Genomic DNA, 17,385 nt, shown 5'->3' with positions numbered 1-17,385 from the left:
TTGTTTTTCAGTCTTTGCTGTGATAATACTAAAGGCAGGGCAGCTTGATGGATAGGCTGCTGATCTGGCACACGTGAATTTTCAGCAGAGTCTGCCTTCATCAGGACATTTTTTTTCCCCTCCTTTGCTGATCTCTGAAGAGGAAATAGTGACATCTGCTCAGTGAAATGCCCTGAGACCTACAGCAGTAAGAACCTGCTACCACTACCACCAGGGAGAAAATGTTCACCAAACAGCCACCAAGTGCTTTTCCAAAGTTCTGCCACGCCACATCCATCTTTCTTCCAGCTGCAGTGACCTCCCAGCTTCTCACTTCATGAAGGGGATGGATGATCCAGCTTCAGGCAAGTGGACTGGGTAAACCTATGGATTCTTCTGGTGCCAGGTTTTAATCAAAGAGCTGGAGTTACGCCAGAGCTAGTCAGCTGTGGTGGTGGGTATGTGAGAGCCTAGCATTAGGGACATTATTAGGGGCATTAAGAAAGCCTTTCAGAATTCAGTATTCTCACAAATCAAACAGCATTGAGTAGGATGTTAGAAGGTGAGCTCATGTTCCCTTTAATGTCTATCTTGGTGCTCCTTTTCTTGATTTCTTTTTTCCCAGACTTTACATACCTATGTGAACAATAAAACTAGGTATTGTTTTAATAAGGGACTGCCTCTAAGACACGAGCTGCATTCTTAAAATGCTTTAAATAGCTAAAGAGGGAGATGAAGGCCAAGCAGGAAGGACAGAGAATACAAATGTCCCAGGGATTGGATGTGTGCCCATGGGTCCACACTGGCTGGGGCACCTCAGTGTCCATTTCCTCTGTTTTGAACCTCCAGAAATCAATGCTGCTGGTCAGCTGGGAGTCAGGGCACGGTGCCCTGCATCGTGGTGTCAAATACAACTTGGAATTGCAAGGGGGAAATGGTTGGAAAGGAATTCAAGAGGTCGCTTAGGCTCTCTCCGTACTGACAACTTGAATAGTTAAATTATTCCTGGTTTTCTATGTAAAGTATATCCTTCCTTGGCACTTACTATTAATCAGCGCTCTGTTCCAAAAGACCACAAGTCTGTTCCAGCTTCCAATATTTGCAGCAATTTTGTGATGTTTCCATCCTGAGGGCCTAGAAATGAATTTAAATTTATGGTTGTACTTTGCTCTGGATTTTCTTCATTTCTGTGTTTTGCTTGAATATTCCCTGTAAATGAAGAGAAATATCCTGATTTTTACATGCTATAACAGTCTCTTTAAAAGTCCTTTAAAGGGGAAAGCCCTTTCCTGATGTGTTTCCCCTCCCACCAATCTTGTAACAGAAGCCACAAGCATTTCCAAGTAAAGATTTTTACTGTTCTCTTTCTATCTTTTCATCTCTATTTCATTATGTGGCCTACAGTGCTCATTCCTCCTTTCTGCCTGTTTTTCTCAGACTTCTGCTTGCCCAGAGTTTAATGCTGCTGTCTTTGCTGTACTTTGTACATCTACTCATAATTTGACTAATGCTCCCTAGATTTTGGCCACGCATCTCACACTCTGGATTTAAATCCTTCTTACCATCTACATGTACTTTTATGTATCTTGTGTGAAAAGCCTGTTCTTTGGTAGCTATAAAGTTACAGAATTGCAAGGTTGGAAACTACCTGCAAGATCATCTAGTCCAACCACCCTCCCTTTCCTATTAGTACCACAAGCTACTAAACCGTATCTCGTAGCTCCAAGTTTTGCTTCTTCCCTTTGCTTACAACTTAACAACATCTTTTCATGAGCTGACTGTGCTGTCTTTCTTTTTCATTTTGGAATTTGGTCTGAAGTCAGCTTAGGCCACTCACTGCTGTGCGTACAAGCAGCTCTGCTGCTGTGTAACATTCAGTCGTGTCTCAGTGTTTCCTCATGCATCTTTCTAGTCCCCTTGCCCAGTTCCCCTGGTCGGCCTTAGTTCAGCTGACAGCAGAGTTTGTTAGGAACTGTGTATCTATTTGTAGCCTTCACTGTATTTTGTATATTGAGCAGATGGTGAGGGATGAGGGACCAAGTGTGGACTAGGATTTCAGTACAGTGAAATGGGGAAGAAGGCTGAAGTGGCTTCAGGGCCACGCGGCTATGGAAACTCTTCTTTATTGCTAAACTTAGAGCAGTGGCTCACAGTGACATTTACCTGCAGAATATATCCAAGGCTTTTCCTGATAGGAAAATGCCTTAGAGCCTTTCTGAAAGGACGTCACAGCAGTTCAGGGGACATTATAGGGGGAACGCAGAAAGGGGTAAACAACAGACACAAGCCAGAAAAGAACCTGGGTCCTCCAGTCATCTCATGGCTCTAAGGTGAAGAAGTTGGGAGAGCAGCACATTCATGTTATGTCTGCATTCCCCATTCCCATATGACACGTGAGGAACCAGTAACTGAAGCCAGTATCTCATGAAACCTCGTGTCTTCTCACAGTGTTAACTGCTAACAGATGTGCAGAGTTCAGGCCAGTTCTGTAGCTGGTGTACAGACTCACAGATCTGTCTGGTTTTATTGCCAGCTATAGGTCCTGTCTCATCACAGGTCCAGTCCCTGTTTTTGTCTAGTAGAATTTCTTTTATTGAAAGATATGTAGCTGCAGCACAATGTGATTTCTTGTGAACATCCACAAAGGATGCCATGCAGCCTCAGTAAGAGGCTGTACTCAAGTACAAAGGTGGATTCCTTGTGATGTTTTGGAATGAGCAGAAATGACTTCTGTTTGGCTTCGGGATTGAAAATAAATGAAAGTTTAACTATTTTATTGGTGACCAAAGGACTGCTGCTGTGAAGTGGAACATTAACAGGGTGAGAGAGAGCCAGGACTGCTCGACAAGGTTCATCTTCAAGCACAGCATAGCTGCCTTCATCTGGTGCACCCAAAGCAGAAGAAATGGCAGAAGACAGTGAGCTGCAAACTGTGAAAGAAGCCCAAGCTGGTGAGAGAATTTCTTAAAATTCCTTTTGCTAAACTGAAAGCTAAAAGACTCCAGGAAGGATGAGAAGTTTCTCTGACGTGTTTAGGCTGACTAATGACCAGATAAAAGGCACTTAAAGACAAGCTAGGTATTTGATATTGTTAGTGTTGTTGGTTGACATACCTTTATAGGTTTGAGTCTATAAGGGCTAGTGAACAGGCTAGTAGAACAAGGAGGCAGGACTAAAGACCTCTGGCATCTTTTTTTTTTTTTTTTGTTGATCAACATTTGTGTTTGTTTTTTTTTTTTTTTTTTTTTAAATACTTTAGGATGAGTCTGGGGTGATTGGCAGCCAGTCTTGGTCTATCTAAAAAAAGTTAAGCTATGATCTTTTCTATAATGGAAGAATTGGAGAAAGGAAGCCAGAAGTGGTCTGGAGAGGTTATCTTGTCCACCTGAAGATAGACCAGGGCTTGAAGTGTTCCTGGCATGCTCATAACTTTTTCTTAGGAAAAGAAAGAGGAGAGAAACACAGATATGGTGAGAATACTATAAAAGTATGACCAGTGTGTGCGAATTCAAAATAAGACTTGTTAGAAAGAGACCAGTGTGGCTGAGCTGAAAATCAAGGAATTGAACAGCAAGATGAATGCAGGTATAAACGAATGGATCAGTTGAGTATGAACAGATTAATGTGTACAGCACTGCAGCATAAAGCAGTGAGAATCTAAGAATTGAAAATGCAAACGAAAAATGCAGATTGTCCTCCTGTGGATTTAGGGATCTGAAAAATTTAAATGATGAACTGACAGTTGTAAAATAATGTATTCATGGAAACTTACAGCTATGCAAGGCATCTGATAGTTGAGTATTACATTTAAGCATGGGTCATCTTACAGGTTGTCCACTTGCAAGAATGACAACGGAGAAAAAAAGAAAATCTTACAGAAAGCAGTACTTGCTTTAATGCTTACCAGCTGAAGTTGTTTAAAATAGGCTTTTCATGGAAATTCAGAAGAGCAAATTTCAGAGTCCTTCAGATCTGTCTGCCTGCTTTGGGACAGGACCTGACATATTGAGCAGTCCCTAATATGTTCTTAAATATCAGACATCAAGGATTGCCTGAACTCTGCAGCCTCAGCTGCACCACTTTTCTGCCAGTGCTCCCACATCCTTGCAGAAGGGAAATTTGGCCAAAAGAGGCCCCAGATCTTCTCTACTGAAGTCAGTTATTTTTCTCATCTTATTGATGATGAAAGTGGAGAATAGTTGATCTCTGTGCCTTTTTCCCTTGGGGTAGCATTTGGCAGTCTTTCCTGAATTTCATCTTATTAATTCCAGAGCCACAAGATGGTTTCTCCCACATAGAAATTTTGAATTCATGCCCTATTCTCCATCCCAGTTCTGGGCATAAATGCAAGCAGCCTGCTGGCTGTGCTGATGTTCTCTTTGCTCGTGGAGAAGTTGGGAACCTGAATGTTTCCTACCTTCCTGGTTTGTTGGGGAAGTATTGTGAGCTACCCTGAGAGGAATTTCCCTGTTGTCCACTGGATGGATGTTTTATATGAAGCCTCACCTGCCTTTTTGAAGACAGTGGTGAAGCTTGTCCTACCTCTGTTCCTTACAAGGAAGTTGGTTCAAAAATCACATCCACTGCTTGAAAGAGAACTTGATCAGTCTGTAATGATTTGAGCAAAACTGAAGGATCCAAATATTGTATATTGTGGCTTTTTTTTTCTTTTAGTGAAGACATACAAAAAGAACACAACTACTCTGGCTTCTCTCGATCAGCCTTTGTTTGCTCATTTTCTAGTTTCAATAAGACTTTCATTTTCCTTCCTCTTTCTCCAATATTTACAGCATTTCTAACACCTTTTCTTATTGCCTTTTGTGTCCCCTGCTAGCTATAATTCATTTTGTGCTGTAGCTTTTCAGCCTCTATTGCTCCATACTTGATCTGTTTGTTTATACTCATCTTCAGAAGTGTCACCTTATTTCCATTTGTGGTACAATTCCTTCCCAATTCTCATCCCAGACACACAGGTCTCCTATCAAGTTTTATTTAACTTGTATCTGAGTTGCTTGCAGATATATTCTCCTTAACTCATTCTCACTGTTTGCTGTGACTTACCATTTATTACCGGATGCTTTTATTCTTTTTTTTTCTCCCTTTCTGTCTGGGAAAACCTTCCAAAAGATAATGGCCTAAACATCTCTGTGCTGTATTTGACAAGCAGCATGTTAATTCCACTGACTGATACATTTTTTTCATTCTAGTATTAGAAAAATCATTTATCCGGTGTAAAGCACAGGGCTACGTACACACAAGGGAAGCATAGCAGCAGATGCTAAAGGTAATATTAAGGCATCTCGTTGCATCAGCATGGGAGCCCTGCACCCAAGGGATGCTGAAACCTCTCCTGTCTTGCTTTTGTGTAATCCTTGATAAACTTTGCTGTGTTTGCCCTGCTCACACAGCAGGCTCCTACTGGGGCTTGGCTGCAGTTGTTTTGGCAAGTAAGAGAGACCGACATCTGGCTTGGAAATATTTCTGCTGCCTTCAATGCGGCAACAGATTCACAGGACTCAAGTGTGTGCTGGCTTGGTGTGCAGGAGGCAGGACCAACTTGCACACGGTCTGTTTTTTGTGTTACTCTTAGCCTTGAATATACTTTAAAGTCATTCTTGCTTGTGAAACAGGCCAAACAAAGATGTTCTCCATGTCTTGTTAGCAAGAACTGAAGGCAAACTAAGGATCTGTGGTGTGAGCAGATGCCTCTTTCCTACTTTGTCAACTGCAAATCTGGCTCCATTGTAACAAGCACTAGCAGCAACTTGGTGCTGGAGCTAGGGATCAGTTTATGAGACTCTTGTACCAACTGCAGATCCTGGGTATGATCTGTGATTTTTCTGGTAAAAAATTGAAGGAATATTTGGGAAAATTCTTTGAACATTTGCCTTTTAAAGAAGCCAAATGGAAGGGGAAGAAAAAACCCTGAACTGCACGCAAAATACCACAGAGCTGCAGCCACTGGGGATGGTTAATGGGAAGGCTGTGAATTTTGCTCTAATTGCAACCATCACCAGGGAATACTGATAAGGAGCTTCCTGGATTCCCATGGGAAGGGCAGAAGGAGGGACACCAGGGTGCCTACTGGGAACCAGGGGCTCCATATCTAGCATAGAAAACGTTTGCATCATAGGCATCCCAGAGGTGGCCTTTTGGATATAAGGAGACATTACAGGGGATTTGAGGCTTCTGGGTGCTGTCTGTGCCCTCAGAATTAAGTTGCCCCATAGGGAAAGTCAAGAATGTTCCAGGGAATTGGTATGGAAATGTACTCTGGTCCTTGGACAGCAAAGAAATTACTTAATACCATGACATCCAGTGTCCAAGGGTTTTGTGTGATGAGTTTCAGTGATTATGACTTGGGGTAATACGTGGTTTTTCAGTGGACTGGGACCCCTGCAGAATAAACCCGACATTAGCACAGTGGAGGAAGGATTGATGCTATGATGCTTTGGTCCTAAATCAGCAGGTTCTAGAGGTTTCTGGGTCCCTGGATTTTTATTCAGCTCACATCTGTGCAGCATACAGGGCTGTGCTAGGCTGATGCATGTGCGATAGCTGGGAGCATGCCAAGCAAACAGGAGGTCCGTGCCACAAAGTGCTCACAGCCCCAACCTGCAGAAGGCTTAGGCTGCACTCCCCAGCTCTTGCTGAGTTCTGCTGTTGTCTTTCTTCATGGCACCTCCCTCCCCTTTCTGCCTTGGCTGCAGATATGTGCTCAATTAGGGTTAACTCAAACTGAATCAAACTTCATGCCTGAGGTTGGAAATCTTCCCAGTCAACTCACCACGGCCACAGAGCATGGTGGGAGACGGGGCGAGAGGGGAGATGAACACTTTTCAGAGAAACGAATCCAAGGAAAGTTTGTTCACTTTTATTTCTGCAGGAGATGATCCCCCCAAAGATTTCCCTGTTCAGAAAAAATCTCCGGTGAGTGTTACAGCTGATTTTGTTTTCTTTCCTTTCTGCTCAGCTTGCTCTAAACATTGCAAGATCTCTCTGTTCTTTCCTCTTTTGTGCTATGGCTAGAGACAAACACCCTTTCTTGCAGAGGGTTGAAATAAGCTTTAACAACTCCATGCAAAAATCCCTACGCTAACCTGATTAAGTTAAGAAAGAGCAGCTTAAAGTGAAAAAATGAACTGTTTGCATCCTTGGAGAAAAATAAAAGAGTAAGGGTTTTCACTGCTGCCTTTTTCTTGAATGCTCCTTTCCTTCTGAGAAAGGACTTCCTTCTGTGAAGTGCAAGAGGCTGTCATGCTTGGGTAGGAGGGAGCTGGGTTGTGCATTTGCTTCCTTTGATGAGACCATTGAGACAGGTCTCCAGGTGCTGCTAAGCAGAAGGAGGGATGGGACTTTGGACAGGCCACTGACATGCGTGCCAGAGCCTCAGCTTTACATCAGTGGCTGTGAGTTAAGCCAGATTCAATGTTTTTGTACCTTGCAGCACACATGTTTGTGTAGGTTTTCAGGCTTGTTTCAGCTGAGGGCTTGACACTAAGATACTGTACACTACATTGGTTTTGGTGAGAAAGAAGCTTGTTTTGCACCTGCTTTGATTCACAGGACAGTATGGTAATAACTGCTCTTGCAGCCGGTGATGTCATTAGCAAGCCAGATATTAAGCTCACTGTTTTAAGTACTGTGCAGGCATTAACTATTGGGTATTCAGAGCTCCTCTGAAATCTTAGTCCTATTTTGCAGCTAATCAGCAAGAGGGAGAAGTGCAAGCAAACATCTCTGCCACTGGCACTTTAAATGACCTCTTTTTTTTCTTTTTTTCTTCTTGAAGACAGGCTATCAACTTCCACAGTATTTCTAAGAGCTCCATAATCCTGCACATCCCAGGCTTACAGTGGTTAGCTAAGCACAGCAGTGTGCTCGTGAATCCAGGCTTAGCCTCTTTGCTTTAGCTGGGGCTTTCTGCTGAGCAAGGTCCTCCTCTGCAAAAGTGAGCATACTGCAACTGGCTCTTCCCATGAATGAAGGCTGCCCACTTTTGGATGTCCAGGCAGGCCCCATGCAGGTCAGTGATAAAGCAGAGGGAGCACCTGAGTGTTTCTGTGTGCGCTGATGCCGTCTCATGGCGTGCAGGCCAGACAAAATTGTCCCTGCTTGTTAGTCCCTTGCTCAGCTTTTGTAAGCAGTTACTTAAGGTGCTGGCTCAGGCACTGGGGCAGGTTCAGCTGTCAAGTCCCTCCTCCTGCTCTCTTTTTTCTGCTTATGTGCACTCATCTGTTGGAGGTGTCCAACCCAGAGCAGGAATAGCTGAGAATGGGCTGCTGCCAGAGTTTCTGTCACTCCAGGTCATAGCGTGGCATGTGGTACCTCCCACAGGTATGCAGATAGATCCTGCAGGGCTTGTGCACTGTGTGGTGAGTTCAGGCAGCAGTGTTCTCAGCACTGGCTGCCTTGGCTTTGTGGAGTCCCACTCTGTATCTGCATCAACTGCTATTAAATATCAAAGTATTGATAGTGAGGTCTGGGAAAGAGTGGAAGAAAAATATCCCTGTTGTGTCATTTTATTTCCCAGTTCAAAAAATGCCACAAAGTAACCAGAGGAAGCATTATTTCCTCCTTATGGCTTTTCCTCTATGTTATTAAGAACTTGTTAGAGGAGAGTATTCTGCGTTTGTGCATTTGCAGCTTATATATGCTGCCATTTTTCAGGCTGGTCTAAAAGCGGGAGCTCTCAGTGCAGTTTCCAAGGGAGCCCACTCTGTCTTGGTAGCCATCTGCTGAGCACAACAGCTTCAGCACAAACTGTAAATGTAATGGATGATTACATATTTATCCTAGTAAACCCAAGGATCCAAGGGTTTCTTAATAATAAGGCATTCCATAAATAGTGAGAGGAAACTATTTCAAAAATCACAAAAATATCACAGATGCTGGGTTAGGTAGTGGAAATGGGTTTAGTCACGGTGTTGTTATTGTTTTTGTTTTTATTTTATTTAGCTAACAGTTTATTCTCTTCTGTGGTCCTTGTACAATCTTGAGCAAGACAGCATGATTAGCTAGTCATCTAGCCTAGGAGGCATTGCTTTGGGAATCTGAATAAACTCAAGTCTCGTGGTGGAATAAACCTCAATAAACACATCTATCTTCTTATCTGTATTTGCATTTGAGACTCTGAGAAGTAATACAGGAATTCATTATTTCTGACACGAGGTACAGAAATGCATACCAAGAGTTCATCTCACTCCACTGGTCCATGCCATGGCTGTTTAAAACCTCAGACATGAATGCAGATGACAGTCTTACACCCCCATCCCTCATCCCATGTACGCCCAGCCAGTCTTTCCCACTAATTGGCAGAGCTGTGAAATCTTGCTGTCCCTCGTGGGAGGCAGTGGAGATAAGCAGCTTCCAGGAGCTCCCAGCTGTTTAGCTGGGTCCGCTGTGGGCAGCAGAGGGACGAGGGCTTGCACAAGGTCATGTAAGACCTGGCTGTTCAGATTCCTTGCACTTCACTCGGAAACTGCAGATCGTAGTTGGAGTGAAGTTGATGTCAATAAAAAAAGTAGCCAGGCTCAGATAGGTTTGAGAAGCGCATAGCTCTTTTGCTTGATTTTTGTTTAATAAATTGAATTATCCATAGCTCTGCCAGCATTCTTGGAATATAAAATAGCTGCTGTGGCTGATGCTCTGCTGCAATGAATGCAGTGGTGAAGATGGTGTAACTGAGGTGCAGAGGTTGAGGGCAATTGACACTGAGGAAGGAGCAATGCTCTAGGTGCTGGGGAAGGCAGCAGTTTCAGGAGAGAGCAGTAGCTCTGTGTGAAGTATAGATAAAAATGCATCTGAAGGTGTTTTTTGCATCTCAGCGGGATGTTATGTTGCAGCAGAGAGGCAGTAGGATCTTTCCAAAGGAGTTTCTAGAGCTGTGGGCAGGGCGGGTGTTGGCTGCTGGCAGTGCTGGAGTCCCTGTACTGTTTCTTACTGGGTCTGCCAGGTGTATTCATAGGGAACCCTAACCAAAATAAGGATTGGTGTGAGGTTTCCTCACTTCCTTGAGTTCAACCTGCAGGCTAGCCAGGCAGTTATGAACACCTGGGTTTCAGACTGGATTCCTCTCTGCTGCCCAGGTGCTGTGTGGATGTGTTGCAGAGGTGAAAGCTGTCACTAAGCTGATATGTTCTGCTCTGTTTCCTTTAGAAACTCTGTGGTTCCAACTATCCTCTGAGCATTGCCTTCATTGTGGTGAACGAGTTCTGCGAGCGCTTCTCCTATTATGGCATGAGAGGTACGTGGCCCATGGGAAGAGAATTTCCCATCCTTGTGTTTCTGTACATGATGGCCTGGTGTTCCAGGGTTCTGCTGTATGTGGTTTCAATTGTCTTTCAAAAGTAAATTGGTATTTTGGGATATTAGGCATGAACAACACACTCTGATGCTGAAGCTAGACCTGTTTTAAACAGAAATTGGGACTAGAGACCTCCAGCGTCACTTCCAATCTAAATTTTTGTATCATTCTCATTCTCAGTCTCAAACCTCGTTTTCCAGTGTGTGATATCTTTCAGTTGTGTGCATTCTCTGTGTCTGAGAATTGAATCATACAGGCACCTAATCTGCAAATAGAAATTATGCATAAACAGAACTACAGGCTCAGGTGTGATAAGCTAGAAAATATATTTTCCAGCTAAACATAAATGTTTATGAACAAGGGAAGCCTGATACTCACATACCTCATTTGAGCTTTTCCTGTGTCAGGGATTATGAGGAATAGATCTGTAAGCACAGATTTTTCCACAGCAGCGCTCATAGTTGGTATGCAAATCCCTGTTTTCCTTGTCACTGTGATGTAGCTTCCTGCTTACTCACAGAGAAGCACATCAATTATCTGATGTGTTTTGCTTGCTTCCTTTTAGCTGTCCTGACGCTGTATTTCATAAGCTTCTTCCACTGGGATGAGAATCTGTCCACTGCTGTGTACCATGCCTTTTCTGCTCTCTGTTATTTCACACCTGTCATTGGAGCTATCATGGCAGACTCGTGGTTGGGGAAATACAAGTAAGTAGATGCTTCTCTAATTCAGACAGGATCTGTCCACACTGCACAGCCTGCACAAGGTTCAGTGCTGCCTGTGCTCCTGATTTTGAGCTAGCTCAGGATGCAGCAAAGAAACACTTGTGAAGGTCAGCTTTTCTCTAAATGGATGAACAACTAATGTGTTTGCTCATGCTGTTATGTGCTTCTCTTTCACACAATGGCCAATAGGCAATGCAATCCAAATCAATAAATTAAATCACAGAGCACAATGCTCCTCTACCCTCCTTCCCCATGCACCTTGAGAAAACTAAGATACAGGGTGGTTAACCCTCAGCTTGCCAACTTCGGTCACTGAGATGGATTCAAAGATGGTAAGGAAGCAGTATCGTCCTCTGAATATAGTAATTTCAGGTGAAATGTCACTAACTGTACCTTCACATGCTTTCTCAGCATAGGGAATGCATGAACACACCTATTTTTATCCCAGAGTAACCTGGGTTCAGTCAGATCATCTCCCTTAGTATAAAACCAGCTAACATCTCCCTGAGAAAATTAGGGAGTCATCCCTTAGGCTGATAATTTGCAGGGCAGGGCCACCATCTGTCCCAGAGTGGTGGTGAGCAGCTGTACACAGGACATTCTTTCCTTGGCACTTTCTGCTAACTGCCTGAGGTGTCTTGCTGTTAGTGATGAAGTGCAGCTGAACTCTTCCCTATAGGTCTAAGCACATCTGGCAGTGTGAGTCTCTACATGGAAAAAAAAACTGCTGCAATATGCCTTTGTAGCAGAAAGCTCTTAAAGAGATATCAATATTCCTTTTTTAATTTGTGCTTTAACTTAGTCATTTTCTTGTCCTATTGAATGAAAAAACCTACACACACAAAGTTGGTTTGTTTTTTAACTTCATTATTTGAAGTTGCCTGAGAATACTCAATGCTATTTGAGGATATCTATCTTGCAGTGCGATGTTGTGAAAAAATAAACCATTATGCAAACTTTTGTGCATTAGGCAAGAGATTTTTCTTGGAATAATCCCCTAGTCTTTATAAATAGTGGCTTTTGCTGCCATAGCTAAACCAATAGTAAGGACAGGATAACAGATTAGAGGAGATCACAGGGCTTCTTCTAGTATCTCTTTCCTAACAAGTTCTTCCATTTTTACTGTGAGTGTTTTGTCTGCACATAAATACATAAATGTATCTTAATCTTTAAGATGATGAAGCAATGTAATGCACTTAAATGCCTGACCCTCCTGGTCAGATTTCCTCTCACACTTGCCAAGATGTGGGAAGCAGATAGATGAGCTCAGTCCTCCAGAGGTGCTTGAGATTCAATTCAGTCTTGTAACAGGAAACCACACTCCTAATTTGGATGTAGTAATCAGGTGGGTTGAAAGCGAGCAGCAGTCCCTACAGATTCCTTCCAGCACAGTTAAGTGCGTGCTACAAACTGCCAGTTATTAGTAGTCTGGAAACTGAGTTGGACCTGAAGAGCACTCATCTATTTGCAGTGTGGAACATTTAGTTTATTCTGCCCAGCAATCTCCCCAAAGAAAGTAGTGTCTATGCTTCCCTAATCTCAACCCATTTGCCTATCTCCTTTTTCCAGTGTGCTAAATGTTGACGTAAAAGTTATAGCTGTCTGCAGTACTGGGGATATGGACAAAACTATTCCTTGTGCATCTGCCAAATAGACCTTTCATATCAGGAAACACAGACACTGTTTTCAGATCGTGCATCACCCAGCGCCTTCAGTCACTGCTGTTTGCTTTGCTCACAGGACAATCATCTACCTCTCCATTGTGTATGTGGTCGGCCATCTGATAAAGTCAGTCGGTGCCATTCCATCCCTAGGCAACCAGGCAGTTCATGTGTAAGTAGCTGCTGAAGCTGAATGTTTTTGTAGGTTGCAGTGGTAGGTGGTTTACCCAGGACTGTCACTTGTTTCACCCCTATCAGGCCAGCAGTTTGGAGGGGAAGTCTAGAGTGTGAGTTCACCAGGAAAAGCTCGGAACCATCACCAGGACTGAGCCTTTTGACACAGAGACTTCTGATCATGCTTCTCTGCTACATTATGCTACTGGAGTTTGGTCTCTTCCATCTGATTGCTCACACCAGCTCATTTGTCTCTCATTTTCTCATTGCCGTAGCCATACAGCTCAGCAAGGTCCCCTCATGTACATGGGAACACTAAATCCCAAATACACATTTTTCTGATGTGTGACAGAGGAATGATGTGTTACTTGCAGGGTAATACCATTCTTGCCCTCTAGATTTTGAACTGATAGGAATGTCAGAGTAGTTTTCCAGCTGGTATCTCTGAAACAGCCATGCTGTTTTTACTGAGGTGATCCTGGCACTAAAAGTATACGCATGCAGGCAGGAGTACATCTGGTTTATACAGCAGCTTTCTTTTGTCCTCGATTTGACCTGTCTTGACACTCCTGTTCCACCCAGAAATAATCAATGATCTTTTGGATCAACAGTGGGATTTTGAGGAGTGCTGGGAAGTGGAAAGCACCCAAGAGCCTAATTCAAACAGAATTTCTTCACTTACCTAGACCAGAAGTCTTACATGCAAAGGATTTTTTTTTGTTTTAATTTTCCATTTCTCAATTGATTTCTGCAGCCTTTTGTTCTCAGATGAATGAAAAATAGTCCCTTGGATCTTTGATGTCTGGTACACTTAGTGGGCCTCCAAACAGCAAGAAACTGACAAACACTTTTTTTAATTGACTTATGCTGAATGCAGAAATGAGGATAAATAAATAAGTAAATGTTTGCAGTTAGCTGGCTCATCATCACTGCCAATGTGCAAGAGACAGTGATACTAGAGGAATTATGGTTGGGTGACAATAAAATGTTCCCCTGAGCAGTGGAAGGGTTCTGCAATGGTGTTATTTTTGTTCTTGCATGAAGGGTCCTGTCTATGGTTGGTCTGTTTTTGATCGCCCTTGGAACGGGAGGTATCAAGCCCTGTGTCTCTGCATTTGGTGGGGACCAGTTTGAAGAGGAACATGTAAGATTTATTTTCTTTTCTAAACTCTGCAGTTCTGGGTATTTTATGAGGGTGTTCATATTTTTAGATTCTGTTGTACTAGAGCCTGTTTGCTGGGAAATTACATAGGAATGACTTGCTAGGAAAAGATGTGTGGTAGGATGGTTTGCATGAGACCTGAAAGAATCAAGATGCTTCAGGAAAGGGAAATAACAACAGAACACTATTGATATCAGGTTATAATTGCATCAAATAATCCAAATATTAATTGAGCTGGAGGAGTTGGAAGGTCCTGTATAGTATAGCATAGAAAGACTGCCTTTTCTGAATCAGCTTAAGAAGTGTGATTATAACACACTGCAACACAGTACAGCAAACAAAAAGGAAAACTGTATTGCAAGCCTCTCTGCTTAGAGACTTTCCCTCAAAACAGAAACTAGATTGTTGTTGAGAAAGAACTGTAGAAAATTCTTGCCTTTTGAAGGTACTTCTATTCTGCCCAGTGTGGTCAGAATGTTTTCTAGATATGCCAGAATAGAAAGTTCTGAAGAGTTGGGAAAATGTTTCTTTTTAGTATTGCATCCTGTGAATTGTAATGCAGTTTCTTCATGTCCTTGTTCTCCATCACAAGGACTTAGCACTGGTCTTCATGTCATGTAATGAATCAATCTCAAATTCCCATTATGTAAACCAGTGGCTAAATCAGGAATAAGGTAGCACCTGAAGAAGTGAAATAGGTCAGAATGTACTACTTTCAGCTATTACTGTGCATATCAGAAGTCATAGAAGGCCACAGCTACAAGGAAGAAAATAAGTGGATTTGTGATGAGCAGGCTAAATCCACTAAGAATTATTTAGTATTGCATGTTAGAAAAAAATATCCAGAAATATACCTACTGAGAAAGATTGGGACCTTTAGAAGATGGAAATCCCCATCAATAGGTGTTGAATAAGGACATTCCAGTAGAGACCTATCAGAATAGCCATTGATGGAGCTGGATAAGGGATGGCCACTTGGCCTTGGTGAAGCACGAGATCCTTCTGGAGGTGTGTGCATCCTGTGCTGTGCTGCCTGTCAGACCTGGTGCTTTAGAGGATGCTGCAGAAGGGGAAGCAGCGATCAGAGGTGGTCACCACAACTCTGGCTGGCAGTGCAGCACACTGCTCTGGGGATGTAGTGTGTGTGTACCAGCATGTGGGCATCTCAGGTTGCAGTGCGAATGGTTCCCCCACAAGGATTGTAACAGGTGCTACAGCAGCGTTTTCAGAAGTGCTACTTCTATGAATATTAATGATTAATAATATTTATCCAGCATCTTTCAATTACCACCTAATTACAGGATGATAATATGTACCACTTATCTTCAGAGTGTTTTATAGACTTCAGCTAATGAATCTCAGCATCCCAGTCAGGCACATATTATTATTATTATCCTGAGCTTACCATTACAGCTCGGTTACAGAGAAAAACCCAAACTGCTCATTGTTGGTGTGGGCCTGTGCCTATTCTCCAGCAGTCAGACTGCACCTCTCCAACAAATTTATCAAATGCTAAGGCTCAGGCATTCCCTTGTGTTGCCTTCAAGGGAAACTAATTTAGAAACAGAAACCATAAAAAGCCTTCTGATAAGGACAATATGTTCTGTTCTATTCATTCTTTTCAGAATAGAAAGTTTGTATTTTACCATTTTGAAATGACTTTTCCCTTCAAAAGAAGAGAAAGAAAGGTTTTATGTATGTGGTAGGAAATATAAGTCTTCAAAACCAGTACGGGAAGTTTTGATTTTGTAAGGGATGAAAGATTTAGAGCCAACCAGAACTTTTTTTTTTCTCTCTGGAGTGTTGTTTGGGAAGGCTCCCTGTGTTTTTCGTCTTCCACTCTAGCTAGAGTGAAGTAAGTTTTAAAAATTCCAAATGAGATGAAAAACTTGATTTCCCCCTCAATTTTCAAGACACCAATAAATTTCTGAACCTTTAAGTGCATGGGTTTAGTTGTTCCATCTGGAAATGAGGGATGTGGTAGTCTGCATATAAAGTAAATAAGTAGATTGATCCTGTGGTTTCCTTGTGGAGATAAAGCTGACTTTTGAGGCATAGGCATACTGTTGGCCTGGTTTTCTTAAGAGTACTTTGTAAATTCTAGGCTCTGCCACTTTCAGAACTGTAGTACTACAAACAGTGATGGAGACTTATTCATCAGGAGCTCAGATAGAGAAAGTAGATTTGTCTGCAGGTTTCCAAGTACCCTTGTCTATGGGATTAGCAGTCCAGACTAAAAATGCCTGAATAAAATGATATCTACAATATGTTACATGAATGCACAGGCTGCTGTGCATATTAATTAAGGACCAAAGCTGCTTTCAAACAGTGCGGTGTGGTTTTTAAGGTACTAAATAGCTTTCTCTTTGTTTCTTTGTTTTGCTGTTGCCAAGGAGATCAGGATTATCATGTACAGTACCTTTTCTCTAATTAGTTAATCCAAATCATGTTATTAATGTACGTCTGCTCCAAAGATTAAGAAAGGAAGGAGGGAAGTATTTTTTTTTCCAATCAGTGTAAATTGCAAGCTGTTGTCTATTATTTTTGTACTCACTTCTGCTACTCTGATCATTTTTTTCCACCACTTGAATCTATAAATGTGTATAATAAGGAAGTTTTAGTACACCTTGAGATCTCAGGCTTGATTCTTTGAAAGTTGTCCTCATCTGCAGTTCTTTACTTTTTAATCCTGTTTTTCAACCTTGTGAATATTGTTGTCTCAGGGAGCAGAAGGGAACATGACCACAACACCTGTGGGGAGCTTCCTCACACATGAGTTAAAGCTTCACATTCAAACCATGCTCAGGTCATAGAGATGTGGCTCAAGGTGCCCTGGGGAGTTTGCTGCCATGCACTGAGCCGTGTCCAGTTTGTCCACTGCCATTGTAGAACCTGGTCACAGCTGGGAGGGAAGCCCTAGATACTGATGAAGTACATTGGCTGTCTAGGCTTGGACTGTCTTTAAATGCCAGCTTCACCAACTGAGATATCCCACAGCTGGTGGTACAGATGAACGTGGTGTAGGCCAGGTGGCCTTCTTTCTCTGCTCTGCCAGCCCAGGCACAGGGAGGAAGTTTAGCACTGTTAGTGCGTGTCTCTGAGTGTGACCAGTGCATGCAAGGAGGGACTGCATTTGACTGAATGCCTTCATGTGTTACTTTTGTGAAAAGCACCAAAATCTGCGTCAAATTCTTGATTCCTTCCAAACTGGAAATTATGTAGGAGGAAGGAAGGTCAGCAAGAATCCTTTAACTGTATGAACTCCAGTGTGTTGCACCATCTGTTGAATTCTGAGCTCTTGAATATGCCCCGATAGATTTAATTTCCCCTATTAGTCTGATGTTGACAGACCTCAGATTGATAATCTCCTGTCTTATG

The 17,385-nt window shown here is 42.6% G+C and overlaps 1 protein-coding gene across 1 annotated transcript in view; it reads left to right on the top strand.

Moving 5' to 3' along the window:
- Positions 1 to 6,780: 6,780 nt before the first annotated feature.
- SLC15A2 (solute carrier family 15 member 2) overlaps positions 6,781 to 17,385 on the top strand; it is a gene marked incomplete at both ends in the record, with an annotated part of 35,767 nt that continues 25,162 nt past the window's right edge. Inside the window, 5 exons of the mRNA XM_079539010.1 lie at positions 6,781 to 6,909; positions 10,138 to 10,225; positions 10,851 to 10,992; positions 12,751 to 12,843; positions 13,890 to 13,989. Of these exons, the coding sequence (XP_079395136.1) occupies positions 6,781 to 6,909; positions 10,138 to 10,225; positions 10,851 to 10,992; positions 12,751 to 12,843; positions 13,890 to 13,989 (552 nt within the window). The remainder of the gene's footprint in view (positions 6,910 to 10,137; positions 10,226 to 10,850; positions 10,993 to 12,750; positions 12,844 to 13,889; positions 13,990 to 17,385) is intronic.

The sequence above is a fragment of the Tetrao urogallus genome, assembly GCF_951394365.1.
Source record: "Tetrao urogallus genome assembly, chromosome: 8".
Taxonomy (NCBI): Eukaryota; Metazoa; Chordata; class Aves; order Galliformes; family Phasianidae; genus Tetrao; species Tetrao urogallus.
This window is presented reverse-complemented; position numbering and strand designations above follow the sequence as displayed.